This window comes from Corythoichthys intestinalis, chromosome 19, assembly GCF_030265065.1.
Source record: "Corythoichthys intestinalis isolate RoL2023-P3 chromosome 19, ASM3026506v1, whole genome shotgun sequence".
Classification (NCBI taxonomy): domain Eukaryota; kingdom Metazoa; phylum Chordata; class Actinopteri; order Syngnathiformes; family Syngnathidae; genus Corythoichthys; species Corythoichthys intestinalis.
This window is the reverse complement of record NC_080413.1, coordinates 13,207,497-13,224,118: the sequence shown is the minus strand read 5'-3', so window position 1 is coordinate 13,224,118 and position 16,622 is coordinate 13,207,497. Positions and strand designations below refer to the sequence as shown.

General features: G+C 40.7%; 1 protein-coding gene across 1 annotated transcript; it reads left to right on the top strand.

The window, feature by feature from the left end:
* The first annotated feature begins 726 nt into the window (after positions 1 to 726).
* On the top strand, positions 727 to 12,640 carry slc30a2 (solute carrier family 30 member 2). The gene is made up of 8 exons (XM_057823235.1): positions 727 to 870; positions 6,366 to 6,589; positions 6,666 to 6,812; positions 6,885 to 7,038; positions 7,101 to 7,311; positions 7,629 to 7,734; positions 7,805 to 7,939; positions 12,152 to 12,640. Exons 1-8 carry the CDS (start codon positions 788 to 790, stop codon positions 12,295 to 12,297), a joined length of 1,206 nt encoding a protein of 401 aa, XP_057679218.1. The 5' UTR covers positions 727 to 787; the 3' UTR covers positions 12,298 to 12,640.
* Positions 12,641 to 16,622: the final 3,982 nt, after the last annotated feature.

Here is a 16,622-nt window from a genome sequence, read left to right as displayed (position 1 = left end):
TCGTATAATTATAATTTAATCTATAGGCGTTCAGTATGTGATCGTCTATTGCACATACAAAGCATCACACTTTGAAATCTTTGATATTTACAACAATAATAAATGCAAAATTACATGTCAAATATGGACAAAAAAAAATCAAGCCAAGTCAAATTCATTTATACCCCTAAATAATCACAAAAATAAATCGCGTTCAAAATTCTCTCGCTTACAAATGTCCATAACACATTAATGCAGTCATATTTCAAATGCATTTATTTGAAAACATTCAATAACTTTTATCTTTTATCATACATTATTCCTTAATCTCTGCGAAAATGCTGTAAAGATCAGCATTTCTTTTTTTTTTTTTTTTTTGCTGTAAAACCACCCACACCCCTAAAAACCCCTTAAACCATTTCTGCACACGACTCGTCCATCTTGCACCTGTATTTCCAATGCTGTCGCGCTATTGGACGTGCAGAGCAGCACTGAGGCTTGACTGGACCTATTTGTCCTGCCGGGAAGCCCGCAGTGAGCACTTTGCTTGCTTCCACCTCATGGTCAACTGCAACCCAATTTATTACTCCCAAATAAATAAATAAATTAAAGTATTGCCCCTCACTCTTGGCCCCCTCCTCCAACCAAAATGAAGCTTTCCCCCCTGCGCTCCTCCTGCTCCATCAGGACTTTCCCCCGCCTGCACCAGCAGTGATTATACGGCGTCGAGCGGCATCGAACCCGACCGGACCGGACCACCTTCCAACCTCTTGCTTCAGCATCACCTCCTCGCTCACTTGACAGCTCCATGGATGTAAAAGCGTCAAGTTCGGAGAAGTCTCAGCTGATCCACGACAAGAACCACAAGACCTACTGCGAGCGCGTGCACAGGTGCGGTGAGAACGCGCGCGCATGCACACGCCCGTGTGCACATTCATTTTTGCACGCGTGGCTCGCTCGTGCATGGACAGCATGCGTGACAAATGGGACACACTTGACTAAGCAACGCCAAAATTTCATTGAAAAAGCGCATGATCATTACACTTGCAAGAAATTATACATCAACCAAAGCCATAAAACTATTAGCCAAATTATAATTTTTAAGGAAATGGTATTAAAAAACTAATATGATTTTTACTAACACATAAAATGAGTTATTTTCAGCAGTGATATGGCCTATAATAATTTTACTTGGATTCATCCTATCGAAACATTTTTCTGGATCAGTAGGAAATTGCACAATTTTTTTAACGTGAAAAAATACATGTAAAAAATACTTATATTATCATTTCTGATCAGAATTCATGCATAACAGATATGCGTTTTAAACATAGTAAGCGTTAAATGTGTCTTTCATATAAATTGAAAATGGGCCTTCACCATCACACGCACGTGGCCTTTTTTTCCTTTAAATTTTGCAGAGTCATTTATTACTTTCAGCCCTTATCGTATGATCAAAAACCATTTTTTCCAAGAAAACACATTCCACATCTTCTTATTTTCAATACTATTTTAATTAATGGCGTGAGTGTGTGAGAGGTGCATCTGCCACTAAATTTCATGCACCATTTGTAACGTGCACGGCGCGTGCGCGTGCACCGACAGACTGCTGCACTTTTTTCCTCCCGGTAAAGCAGCCGCCACGTGTTTTTTTTTTTTTTTTTTTTGTATCTAATTTTTGGAATGAAATCTCGTTTTCATGCACATTTTTACATTGAAATGATTCCTATGAATCGTTTTGGAAATGGAGGTGGAAGCTTTCATTAGTATATTTCGATAGATTTATCATATTTATTTCTGGATGAGGGGAAAAAAATGGAAACATTTATTACACAATATTCTAACTCAAGTTCTGTTCCAAAAGTCCTCATCACCTGATGTTATTTTAAAGAAAAATAATGTAATGTAATGTAATGTCTTCTGGTGAGGAAAAAGGATATAAAATAATACAAGAACAACATAATTAAAGGCATACATAGACTTCATAATGATATTGATGGGTCAGGTTCGACCTTCAGTGTGCCACGCCTTCGAGTAGAGGGCCATCCCACAATCCGCTTCAGATATTCGTAGTCGGTCGCAGCGACACATGCAGCGATCCAACGCCGGATCTATGTTGAAAAAGTACGAAAGCTGTACTGCTTACAAACAGGAAGGATTGTTTCAGGAGTGATTTGTTAGAGGATTCAAGGTACATAATTACTGTATTTATATATATATATATTTTTTAATAATAAATAATTATAATTTTATATTTTAGTTATTTTTCGTACCATGCATGCATTTTGAAACGTTGTGAAAAAAAAATCAATGGGAGAAATTGCCGCTACAGTATTGGCATTATACTTTGCAATATTTACATAAAATAAATGCTACCTGGACGTTTTTTTTGTTGTTGCTTTCAACCAAGAATCGAGACCCTTACGTCCATATCTATAAACAACTCAGGGATTTAAGCATTTATTCACAAGAATTTTCAACGGAAAAAGCTCTGTTTACATATGGCGGCCGCCACATTGACTGACAGACTAGCATCGTACTCTGACATATTTATGTAAAACAAATGGTAACTGCATGTTTTTTTTGCTTTTCACCAAGAATCGAGACTTTTTTACTTCCATATCTATAAAGAATTCAGGGATTTAAGCATTTTTTCACAAGAAATTTCAACGGAAAAAGCTCTGTGATTCCACTCGGTCATTTTTAACGGCCACACCAACAATGCAGGCCCCCTATTAATCGGCCTCGTGCCCCGTGTCCTGTCAATATCATTATGAAGTCTATGTTAAAGTGTAGTCATTGTAGTTACATATGGCGGCCGCCACATTGACTGACAGACTAGCATCGTACTTCGACATACTTACGTAAAATGAATGCTAACTGCACGTTTTTTTGCTTTTAACCAAGAATCGAGACTGTTCTACGTCCATATCAAAAAAGAATTCAGGGATTTAATTATTTATTTATAAGAATTTTCACCGGAAAAGCTCCGTTTACATATGGTGGGCGCCACATTGACTGACAGACTAGCATCGTACTTCTACATATTTACATAAAATAAATGCTAACTGCACGTTTTTTTGCTTTTAACCAAGAATCGAGACTTTTCTACGTCCATATCTATAAAGAATTCAGGAATTTAAGCATTTATTCACAAGAATTTTCAACAGAAAAAGCTCTGTGATTCCACTCGGTCATTTTTAACGGCCACACCAACAATGCAGGCCCCCTATTAATCGGCCTCGTGCCCCGTGTCCTGTCAATATCATTATGAAGTCTATGTTAAAGTGTAGTCATTCAACACAGAGGATAAAGAAAATATGATTAAATACTGTTAAATTGTCTATCTACATATGTTGCTGATCTTTGTGTATCATCAGTTGCTTAAAGGCAACATAAATGCTAATGAGATTAGCATTAAGCTAATGAAAAGCTTAATGACATTTTTTCCTCACTACACAAAAAGGAATTCTCTTTGCTTTGTGTATAATTTACAAGCAAACTAAAACTGGTGGTGCCTACAAACAGCTCAAATGTGCTTTTAAGTCAAAGCAAAGAAGCAGTTGAACATTGCTCATATCTGGAAAAACTCTCAGTCTCAGTGATCCACTATATTTTGATGGTTGAAGTTAAGAAGACATTCATGCAGTGCACACTAACATCAAGGATGTGTGTTAACCTTTGTTTTTCGCACTGTAAAGGAAAATATAGATTTTCTTACAGCAGGATTGGGCAAAAATAAATAGAGAGGAAACCCAATTTGTGTGTGTGTGTGTGTGTGTGTGTGTGTGTGTGTGTGCGTGGCTGTGTGTGTGTGAATCCCAGAGGTGTCGTTGAACACAATCTCTTTTACACTTCAGTGCGTTTCTTCACAGTGGACATCGACCCTCTCAATGTGCGCGTTTGTGTGTGAGTGGTTATCTCAAGAGTCCAAATGAGGTTTCTTCCACCTCATTAAACATATTATCACCATGGACCTTCTTGTCCACCCCCCACCCCTTGATCTCAAATCCCCTCCCTAATACACACGGTATTATTTGTGCGTGTGTCTTTAGTATACTTACATGTAATATTTTCTGAATGTTGTGTAACAGCAGACACATAAAGAAACATGAAAATGTAGTATTACGCATCTTGTTGGACTTTCCTCCACTGATGTGTGTCACTTAACTTATTCACTGCGGTAAACTTCCAATTAATTTGAACAGCCCAAGTATGTAGATTGGACATCTATCCTTGTCAATGGCAGTGAATGATTTAAAATAAAACCAGACCACTACAAGAAAATAATTTAGTTCATAAAAAAAAATAAATCTAAAATGTCCAAACTTAAAATACTTTCATTTTTATTGAGTGAGTCAGTCAGTCAACGAAATGACCAACCAATTACTCAGACAGTCAACTAACCAACCAACCGACCGACCGACCAACCAACCAACCAACAAATGAGCCAGTCAGCAAGTTAACCAACAAAAGTCAGTCAGTCAGTCAGTCAGTCAGTCAGTCAGTCAGTCAGTCAGCCAGCCAGCCAGCCAGCCAACCAACCAACCAACCAACCAACCAACCAACCAACCAACCAACCAACCAACCAACCAACCAAATGAGCCAGTCAGCAAGTTAACCAACAAAAGTCAGTCAGCCACCCAACCAAACAACGAGCCAGCAAAACCAACCAACCAACCAACCAACCAACCAACCAACCAACCAACCAACCAACCAACCAACCAACCAATGAGACAGTCAGCAAGTTATCCAACAAAAGCCAGCCAGCAAGACCAACCAACCAACCAACCAACCAACCAACCAACCAACCAACCAACCAACCAACCAACCAACCAACCAACCAACCAACGAGACAGTCAGCAAGTTATCCAACAAAAGCCAACCAACCAACCAACCAACCAACCAACCAACCAACCAACCAACCAACCAACCAACCAACCAACCAACCAACCAACCAACCAACCAACCAACCAACCAACCAACCAACCCAAAAGTCAGCTAAATAACCAAAATAATAGTCAGTCAAACAGTTAGTGGACCACACAATTCACCTAAAAGCAAAACAGACAACCAACCAACGAGTCAGTAAGTTACCCAGCAAAACAGTCAGACAACCAACCAAAAAACCTACCAACAAACGAGCCAGCCAGCCACCCACCCACCAACGAATGATCCAGTCAGCAGGTTAACCAACAAAAGTCAGTCAGCCAGCCAAAACCAACCAACCAACCAACCAACCAACCAACCAACCAACCAACCAACCAACCAACCAACCAACCAACCCAAAAGTCAGCTAAATAACCAACATAACAGTCAGTCAAACAGTCAGTTAGTGGACCACACAATTCACCTAAAAGCAAAACAGACAACCAACCAACGAGTCAGTAAGTTACCCGGCAAAACAGTCAGACAACCAACCAAAAAACCTACCAACAAACGAGCCAGGCAGCCACCCACCAACGAATGATCCAGTCAGCAGGTTAACCAACAAAAGTCAGTCAGCCAGCCAAAACAAACAAACCAACCAACCAACCAACCAACCAACCAACCAACCAACCAACCAACCAACCAACCAACCAACCAACCAACCAACCAACCAACCAACCAACCAACCAACCAACCAACCCAAAAGTCAGCTAAATAACCAACATAACAGTCAGTCAAACAGTCAGTTAGTCGACCACACAATTCACCTAAAAGCAAAAAAGACAACCAACCAACGAGTCAATAAGTTATCCAGCAAAAGTCAGAAGACCAACTAAAAAAACCTACCAAAAAACAAGCCAGCCAACCAACAAACAAGCCAGCCAGCCAGCCAGCCAGCCAGCCAGCCAGCCAACCAACCAACCAACCAACCAACCAACCAACCAACCAACCAACCAACCAACCAACCAACCAACCAACCAACCAACCAACCAACCAAAAAGTCAGCCAACCAACCAACATAGCAGTCAGTCAATGTACAACACAATTCACCATAAAGCAAAACAGCCCATCACCAACCAATCCGTTAGTCAGTCAGCAACCAACCAATGAGTCAGTAACTTAACTAGCAAAACAGTCATACAACTAACCAAGAAACTTTCAGCCAGTCAATAAATCGGTTAGTTGACCACCTAATTGACTAAAAAGCAAAACAGTCAACCGACCGAACAACCAACCGACGAGTCGCTCGGTCACTCATCTAACCAACCAATCGGTTCTTCAACCAATCATTCAACCAACCCTAATTAGCCAGTCAGCCAACCAAGCAATTACCCAAAATACGAAAGTCAGTTACAGTCACCAACCACTCAGAGTCAATCATTCAGTCCGTCAACTTACCACACAAACAACAGCAGTCAGTCAGTCAATCAATCACTCAATGAATGAACGATGTGCAGTTCCTTCCCAGACCCAAGTGAGCACTTTCCAGACTTCCCTTTCAAGAATGGCGGCACAGCGGGCACCGTGGCTCTCAAGCGGCCCACCGGTTCCCACTGCCACCACCGCACTCCTCTCTCGGTTCCCAGCCAGGATGACGGCAGTCCAGACACATTGCTGGCCAAGAAGAAACTATACATGGCGTCAGCAGTCTGCTTGGTTTTCATGATTGGTGAAATCATCGGTAACCAACTCTGGTACCTACAACTTCATTAGCCTTCAATCCTTGTCTAGAAACAAAACAACGTGTGTACTTTCAGGGGGCTACCTGGCCCACAGCTTGGCCATTATGACGGACGCGGCCCATCTCCTGACCGACCTCGGCAGTATGCTGGTGAGCATCTTCTCCTTATGGATTTCCTCCAGACCCCCAGCCAAGAACATGACCTTCGGTTGGCACCGCTCAGGTGAGACCACCACCACCGTCAACTACTGCACCATCGATAGAAACCTTGGTTTCTTCATTTGTAACACTTTAGAGATCCTGGGTGCTTTCTTCTCTGTCATGTCCATCTGGATGGTGACAGGCATTTTGGTCTACTTGGCCATCGAGAGGATCATACGGGACGACTACGAGATTGAAGGTCACGTGATGCTGTTCACCTCCGCCTTCGCCGTTGTGGTCAACATCCTGTGAGTTTGATTTCCAATTGTTAAATTGGAATCATCGTAATTACAATTCTTGACGTACTCAGCATGGCGTACATCCTGCACCACTCCACCACCTTCCACGCCCACGGCCGCGGCTACCAGCACATCGAGGAGGAGGCCCAGAGCCCGCACGGCCACACCCTCTTGGGGGGTTCCCACGGCAGCACCAGCGTACGGGCGGCGTTCATCCACGTAGTGGGAGACTTGTTGCAGAGCGTCGGCGTCATGGTGGCCGCCATCGTCATCTACTTGCGGGTTAGACTGGGTTTATCTTCTCTGATGACTTTCATTTGTCATATATTATCATGTTAAATCACGCTCTAACTTTACTTATTTTTTAACCTGTCCAGTTCAGCTGCTTGACACAGATATCGTGAGCTTTCTATCGCAAATCGTATCGTATCGAGAGGTACTAAGAGGTTCCCACCCCTAGTGTCATTGCCAATAAGTTAACTAGCAAGTTAGACAAAAATGTAACAAAATGACTTAGAAGTGACCAAAAATCAACAGGAAGTTTCTCCAGATATTGCATCTTTTAGTTAATAAAAAAATGTATTGTTTGTCATTGGCAGCCTGAGTACAAAGTGGCTGATCCCATCTGCACTTTCCTATTCTCCATCTTTGTCCTGTGCACCACCTTCACTATCCTCAGAGACGTCTTCAGGATACTCATGGAAGGTGGACATCTTGCACAAACAGAATTCATAATCTTCTATTCAGTATATAAAACTAACCTCCCTTTTTGCAGGTTCTCCCAAAGGCATCGAGTTCAAGTCGGTGAAAGAAGTTCTGATGACGGTGAAGGCGGTCCGCTCGGCCCACTCGCTGCACCTTTGGGCGCTTACGCTGGGACGGACGCTGGCCTCCGTACATCTGGCTGTTGGTGAATAGTGACAGTCATTTTGCACCATAACGAATGGCAATTAACTTGAGTAATTCGATTAGAAAAAAAGATTGAAATTAAATTTTGCTGCTTCGAGAATTCGTTCAATTAGTGTTATGTAGTAATGGTTCGTTTTGAAAGTGTTGCATTTAGTTTTATTGATTTTGGTGGATGCACTGCCCTCTAGTGGCAACAGTGAATATGCCATTACTCGCCTAACATGGCTGGATCCCACTGCTCCCTGTTAAAACCAACATAAGGTATGTTTTTGGTTGAGCCAATATGTTTGTTTACGAATTCATTGTTTAGTTTAGAAGTATATTTAGCATTTTTTTGTGGGAACATATGTTTGAACATTTTTGTTAAGAGCTTTGAAAAAAACAAAAAAAATTATAGCATTTGAGCGAGTGGACTTTTGCTATACAAATTAGCCATTTGTTCTTTTGTTGTACTTCGACAATCTTCATTTACCGTAATTTTCATACTATAAGCCGCTACTTTTTTCCTTAATTTTGAATCCTGCGGCTTCTTATTTGTTGATTTATTTAGGTTCATAGGCAACACTTTATTTGACATCGCCGTCATAACACTGTCATAAGACAGTCATCATTTTGACGTGACACTATCATACGCATTACTGAATGCTTATGACAGATGTCATTAAGTGTCATCCGGCAAATTGTCACTAACTTCATCCATCTTTTCCATCCATTAAAAAGTGTTATGATTTGCCAGATAACACTAAATGACATCGTTATAAGCATTCATTAATACTCATGACTGTGTCATGTAATAATTATGAGTGTCTAATGACAGTGTTATGGTGCCACTGTCGGATAAAGTGTTACCAAATCCCATAACTAGCAATTAATGAAACAATTAGAACAGTAACTGAAGAAATAATAAGCACAGAACAAGAATTTTGATTATCTACATCTGCAGCGCAGCAACGCATGCTTGGAGGTATGTTGGACAACAACAATGTTGACAGCAGGTGGCAGCAGAGGTTGACTGTCTCCCCAAACGGAACACTGATGGCCAAATTAAGCTTCTTGAAGCAATGAAGCTTTGCAGTCAATTGGTTCAAGGCTTTATGGTGGTATGATACAGCTGTCAAATAGTCTTACCGGTTAATATCTTTTGGTGTAAATATCCCAGGGAGGACAGCTGCGGCTTATATCCCAGTGCGGCTTATCTATGAACAAATGTCATTTTCGTGTCAAATTTGGTGGGTGGCAGCTTATAGTCAGGTGTGCCTTATACTGCGAAAATTATGGTATTAATTTTTTAAAATAACATTTGAGGCCAAGCTCAGGTATTTTTAGTTTTTAAATGCATTGATTGCTCTTGTGAAATGAAAGAGCAATTCTGAATATTTGAAGAAACACTCAGGAATTATATTTTGTACTGCATTTCATCCTTTTTTGCAAGTGCAATCTTAACAAGCCAAAATTAATGTTATTGCAGGCATAAACACTTGCTTATTTGTTTTAGATCTCTTAAAATTTATTCAGCAATTTATTAAATTTAGGTAATCCGATTACTCGATTATTCAAACTAACTAATCGACAGATTCATCAATTACCTAAATAATGGATAGCTAAAAATAACCATAATAATGTCAAAAAAACATCAAATATGTACAAAAATAAAGAATAACCGCTAAATTCTAAATAAAACAACAATTAAATAAAAAAGGAAAATAAACAATAATAATAATAATAATAATACATCAAACTTGTATAGCGCTTTTTTGGACACTCAAAGACGCTTTACATAACATAACACATAAACAGAATTAAGAGGTGGGAAAAGCTAGTTTGAACAGCTGGGTTTTTAGGAGTGATTTGAAGTTTTGTAATGAGTCCGAGTTCCTGATGGGTTCTGGGAGTGAGTTCCAGAGTGAGGGAGCAGCAGGGGCGAAGGCTCGGTCCCCCAAGGTTCGGAGCTTAGTGCGAGTGATGGGTGTGAGGAGATTGGAGTCGGCAGAACATAGACGACGGGAGGGACAGTGCTGTTGTAGAAGGTCAGTGAGGTAGGAAGCGGCCAGGTTATGGAGGGATTTGTAGGTGAGGAGGAGGAGTTTGTACTGAATCTGGTATGAGATTGGAAGCCAGTGAAGCTGTTGGAGGATGGGGGTGATGTGCTCTCTGAAGCGGGTGTGGGTGAGGAGGCGGGCGGCAAAATTCTGGACGAATTGCAGCTTTTGGAGATGATAAGATGGAAGACCATAGAAGAGGCTATTGCAGTAGTCGAGTCTGGATGTGATGAAGGCGTGAATGAGTATTTCAACTGTGGCTTGGGAGAAGGAGGGACGGATGCGGGCGAGGTTGCGGGATGAAAGAAGGAGGTTTTAGTGAGTTGGCTGATGTGTGATTGGTATGACAGTGTTGAGTCCATTATGATGCCAAGATTGCGTATGGAGGTGGAGGGGGTGACAGGGTGACCATCAATGAGGAGAGTGAGGTTCTGTACAGAGGGGAGGAGAGCTTCTGTTCTGTTTTGTTACTGTTGAGTTTGAGAAAGTTATTGTCCATCCAGGTTTTTATGTCGGACAGGCAGTTTGAGATTTTAGAGAGAATGACAGGGGTGATGGATTTAGCTGAAATGTACAGTTGAGTGTTGTCTGCATAACAGTGGAAATTGAGTCCATGGTTGCGAATGATTTGACCGAGGGGAAGCATATAGATTATGAAGAGGAGGGGGTCGAGGACCGAACCTTGGGGGACACCATGGGTGACTGGAGAGGTGTGGGATTTATGGTTATTGATGGAGACGAGGTGGTGACAATCGGAGAGATAGGAGGTGAACCAGAGGAGTGCAGTGCCAGATATCCCTATTGACTGAAGACGGTGGAGAAGGATGTTGTGGTCAGTGGTGTCAAATGCGGCAGAAAGGTCGAGGAGGAGGAGGATGGAGATGGAACCAGAGTCAGCGGCAAGGAGAAGGTCATTGGTTACTTTGATGAGAGTTGTTTCAGTACTATGGTGTGCACGGAATCCAGATTGAAATGTTTCAAACATATGGGAGGAGTGGAGATGGTGCTGAAGTTGGGTTATGACGGATCGTTCCAGAATTTTTGAGAGGATTGGGAGATTGGAAATGGGTATGAAATTGTCCAGATTGTCAGGGTTAAGGCCAGGTTTTTTCAGGAGGGGTGTGATGGTGGCGAGTTTGAGTGGGGAGGGGACTGAGCCAGTGGTGAGAGAAGTGTTTATGATGTTGGTGATAAGAGGAATGAGAGTGGGAATACAGGTTTTAAGAAGAGAAGATGGTATGGGGTCCAGATTGCAGCTGGAGAAATTCATGGTTGAGATGAGTTTGAAGATGTCAGAGGGAGCGAGAGGAGAAAAGGAGGGAAAGCTGTGAGATGTAAGTGGAGGACTGTCAAGATCTGAGGAAAGAGAACTGAAGGAAGTGGATGCAAGTGAACTGTGTATAGTTTGGATTTTTGCATGAAAAGAAGACAGAAAGTTATTGCATTTGTCTTTTGTGAATGTGGCAGTGATATTGTCCTTGGGTTTGGTGAGTTTTGCGAAAGTGGAGAATAAGGTACGGGGGTTGGAAGAATTAGAGTGAATAATTTGAGGATAGAAATTGGAACGGGCTGTTTTGAGTGCAGAGTTGTAAATATTGACAATGTGTTGCGTGAACTGTGAGACCGGTTTTTCTGTAGAGGCGTTCAAGCTGTCTGCGTTGCTTCTTAAGAATGTGGAGATCCGGGGAGAAGGAGACTGTTGCTGTTTTGAGAGGGGCTAATCGGTTGAGGCAAGAGGAGAGTGTGTGGTTGTAGAAGTTGACTAGATCCGAAGCAGTAGAGTCTGAGGAGAGGGAGGAGCTGGTAATGGCATCAGATAAGGCGGAGGAGACAGAATCGGGAGGGAGTGATTTCAGATTACGGAGGGTTACAGTCAACTGCATAAAAAGACAAATAAAAAAACGATACATCAAACGACCTTAATTAATGGAAAAAAAAACCTACACATAAATATATACGGATTGTATATATATAAATAAAAAAGAAATATTAAAAAAAATGGAATAACCATAACAGCAAAAAAATAAAACCTTAAAATAAACAAAGGACAAATAAGGGGAAAGAAAATCGAAAAGAAAACGGTAATTAAAAATTCAAATAATTAAATAAAGGTAGCCATGTAATTGTTTTCGACATACCTCGCTAATGATCTGTATTATTCCACTCCGATCCAGATGAAGGCGCCGACACGCAGTCAGTCCTGCAAGAAGCCACGGAGCTCCTCCACACTAAATTCGGCTTCCACAGCGTCACCATTCAAGTGGAACGCTACCACGACGACATGCAGAATTGCAGACTCTGCCAAGACCCCTGGGACTGAAGACCAACCCTTGCGCACCTCAAAAAATCTCCAAAATTCATGACAACTTGCAAGACAACGAGGCGCTCGGAACCTGGAATGTCAACAAACCTAAATGTTAAATGTTCCTCCACCAAGGCGATTGTTTAGTTTAACATTTTTGGTGCTGATGTCATTGATTACACGGGTCCAATCATCAGTCTCGATTGATAATTCCGATCACAGGTTAATCACCTCCGTGAAGTTGGCCACTCATCAGATGCAAATTATCGAAAAATGATGTCAATCGTTTGTGCAACGTTTGTGCTGTAAAAAGGGAATTTAGGGGTCACTTCCTGTTGATATTAAGTCACTTCCTGTTGATTTCAGGGTCACGTCCGATGGATGGCAGGTCACTTCCTGTTGATTACAGGTTACTTCCTGCCAATGGAATGGCAAATAGGGCCACTGGAAATGAATGGGAAAGTTTTCGAAAAATTTTGCGGAAACGTAAATTTTTGGCAAAGGATTGAGACATTTCGGGGTCATTTCCCTTTGATATTAGATAACTTTCTGTTGATTTCAGGGTCACGTCCGGTGGATAACAGCTCACTTCCTGTTGATTACAGGTCACTTCCTGTCAATGGAATGGCAAATAGGGATACTGGAAAAGAATGAGAAAGTTTTTGGCAAATGTTGGCGGAAACGTACATTTTTGGCAAAAGCTTGTGAGACATTTCGGGGTCACTTCCTGTTAACATTGCGTCACTTCCTGTTGATATTGGGGCATTTCGGAGTCACTTCCTGCTTATGCACGGTCACTTCCTGTTGATATTAGGCATTTTTGGGGGTCACTTCCGGTTGATAACGGGTCACCTTCTGTTGATTTGCCGGCATTTCAGGGTCATGTCTGTTGGATAACAGGTCACTTGCTGTTGATGACGGGTCACTTTCTGTCAATGGATTAGCAAATAGATTGTGCTATAGTTTTAAAGATATTTACAAATCTTTTATAGGCCAATCTGAGGTCAACCAGCCCCCAATTTTGATTAAAAATGGCTAAAAATTGTGTCAATCGGTTATGCATCGTTTGTGCTGCTATCGTTTTTGAGACCTGATATCAACAGGACGTGTGCCCCAAATGGATATCAACAGGACATGTCCCCCAAATGTCCCTAAATTAACAGGAAGTGACCTGATATCAACAGAACCTGTCACCGAAATGTCCCCAAATCAACAGGAAGTGAGCTAATATCAAGAGAACGTGTCCCCAAAATGTCCCCAAATCAACAGGAAGTGACCTGATATCAACAGGACATGTCACCAAAATGTCCCCAAATCAACAGGAAATGGGCTAATATCAAGAGAAAGTGTCCCCGAAATGTCCCCAAATCAACCTGATAGTTCTGTATCTACCAGAGCAAAGCCCCATTGTAATTTTTCCAGAAATTGCAGTTTCTAGTTATATCGGCCTTTGTATTGCAAAGGCCCATATTGTAAAATTCCATTTTTTTCTTTGAATGGCGCTTCTTTGGCGTGCCGCACAGCCCGAACCATTTGTCCAGTCGGCACCATTCTAATATCGAAATTACCGGAATTTTTACGGAACCCAGGTACTTTTTCGAACAACCCCAAACAATTTTCCATTCTTCCAACGTAAACAGTTTTAAAAAAAAAAAATGTATGTAGTCCTACAATTTTTGACCAAATCACATAGTTTGGACACCAAAAATTCCAGGACAGGGAGGGGCATAAAAGTTGTATACAGAAATTGGAAAAAAAAAAACAACTAAGGTCCCCATGAAATTTGCCAAAAACTGTTCCATTCATTTCTAATGAGATGCCATTGACAGCCTTTTGAGTCCAAATTTCCCATTCATTTCCAATGTCATTTACTTTACATTGACGCCCATGTACACAGATGCCAATGAGGACGATTCACGTCAATGCCATTGACAGCCATGTACTGTATGTCGATTCTATTGATGCCAATGTACTTGGATTCCATTGACGCATATGTAAGTCGATGCCATTGACGGCCATGGACGTCCAAATTTCCTGATCATTTCCAAAGGCATTTACATTGCATTGACACCCATGTACACAGATGCCATTGACAGCCATGTATGGCAATTCTATTGATGCCATTGTACATGGATTCCATTGACGCATATGTAAGTCGATGCCATTGACAGACCTGTAATCAACAGGACGTGTCCTCCAAATGTCCCCAAATCAACCTGGGCGGGTCAAAAATTCGTATCTACCACAGCAAAGCCCCATAGTAATGTCTCCAAAAGTTGTAGTTTCTTGTTTTTGTATAAATTTGCGTCTGATGGGGGGCCAACTTAACGAAGGTATCGTAATCGGTTTTAAGACGACTGATCATAACTGCTGGAATTCACTGCCTAACTCGTCTGAAGAAAAGACAAACTCACTGCCATTTTTGGGGAAATTTTTCATTTAATGCCATAATTTCTTTTAACCTATTCACACCTGCCTGTTTAAAAAAAACAATAAAACACTAAATAATTCAAGCTCCTCCATTTTTGGAATAACCATCCAGGACATTTAACAATAAAAATGTCCTGTTTATGTCATGAAATTTGTCCAGAAATGCAATTGAAGCAGGAAGTTCATGTCAAGTGTTTGTGTTGTGTTCACAGCATGCTGTGTGTTACAAAAATGTCAATTGATAAATTAAGATTTCATGAAAATAACACTTAAGCTTGCCCTTTTAAAATCCGCCCCGCAAGCCTCATTTAAATTCTTTTCGATCATTTCATAAAAACTACGCTTGCATGCTCGTCAGCTGTGAGTCTATATCGTGCTCAAGTGCCAATCATACGCAGGAAAATTCCTGAAATATGACAAACTTATAGTGAATGTAACGATGACCATGACGTGTTTCAGAGTTTTGTGGATGCCTCGTGTCGTGTAGTCTGTGTAAATATTTTGTGTACATGTGTAAATACACTTTGAACGTCGTGTACAAATACTTTTGTCTCTGTGTGACGTTTACGTGATTTTTTTTTAACTTGACAAAATAAAAGATTGCACATGATGGATGACAGATTTTTTTAAAAAACTCATTCACTGACAATTAAGGTCATAAATGTCCAATCTAGTACTCTATGCATTGGTTTCTTACATTATTTTAACTACCTCCACCAGTAAGTGAAACCGACAGAGGTTATGTGTTCGTTTCTGTATGTCTGTTTGTGTTTAAGATAATAAATCCCTTTTGTCGTTCTTGAATTTTTCGTTCTAGAATTATCGAATTCTCGGGATGTTTGTAATAAAAAACGAAAGATATTACATTTTAAGGTCATGGGGTCAAAGGTCACAGGGCAAAATTGGTGAAGACACTGCCTTTCTTCATTCTTGAGTTATCAAACTCGCAGAATTTATATATTTTTTGTAATATGAAATGGAAGAAGTGATAAAATTTTGGGTCAATGAGGTCAAAGGTCACAGGGCCAAATTGAATTTGGCTGCTTAGGCGTAGGTCTGCGCTCTCAGAGTGCTCCTCTAGTTTGATCTTTTCTGGGAAAATGACCTGTGCAAACTGCTTAGAAGCACATATCAGTACCTATTTGATAATTTTTTGGACAGTTATCATACCTGTCAAGTTGTACGGTTTCGGTGTAATTTGTACAAGTGCTCACTGATTTATAAATGTGTACGCCATACGTTCAAAATCTATACGTTTTTCGTGCATTGTTTTGGTTTTCTTCTCCATTTGGATTTTGTCACAGTTTCGGCAATGAGACAATGTGCGTTACAAAGTGTTACTACGTTGGTTGAATGACGCGAGAAAATTCAGAGACAGAGTGTTTGTTGTGACGCTGTACCAAACGCGATGTTAGGCTAGGTGGCTCCAATATTTCCTGACTGTAGCAGAAAGCCTACAATCTACACCTAGATATCACATGCTTATAGAACTACATACAAAATGACAGACGGCAGCATTAATAAACAGCCGCCATTTTGAAGCAGTAGACTTCTCAGAAAGGCTATGTTGTAGTGAACCTTCCTAGCGAACTTAAGTAACTTTTTATCGAAAATAATCCTAAATCGGCAAAATCTTGACTTGAATCTATCTTTAAATGATGAAACTGTTTTAAAACTTTCACATGTCGAAAGTAGACAGAAGGGAACTAATGCAAAAACGGGAGCAATTTTAACAACTTTAAAAGTTGATTCACAACATTAAACTATTTTCAAACATAGCAAAGGTTAAGTTTTTTTTTTGTTTTGTTAATGAAGAAAAAAAAACATGAAAGGTAACACCAGTTACTTTGCCATGTAACTAATTACCCTTACATTCAGGTAACTGAGTTACTAACTCAATTACGTTTTGGGAG

Excerpts from the sequence above, each read along its gene's own strand:
- slc30a2 (XM_057823235.1), top strand. The coding sequence starts at position 788 with ATGGATGTAAAAGCGTCAAGTTCGGAGAAGTCTCAGCTGATCCACGAC. Across the intron at positions 7,735-7,804 it reads CTTCAGGATACTCATGGAAG|GTTCTCCCAAAGGCATCGAG; the intron begins GTGGACATCTTG and ends CCCTTTTTGCAG. Across the intron at positions 7,940-12,151 it reads CTCCGTACATCTGGCTGTTG|ATGAAGGCGCCGACACGCAG; the intron begins GTGAATAGTGAC and ends ACTCCGATCCAG.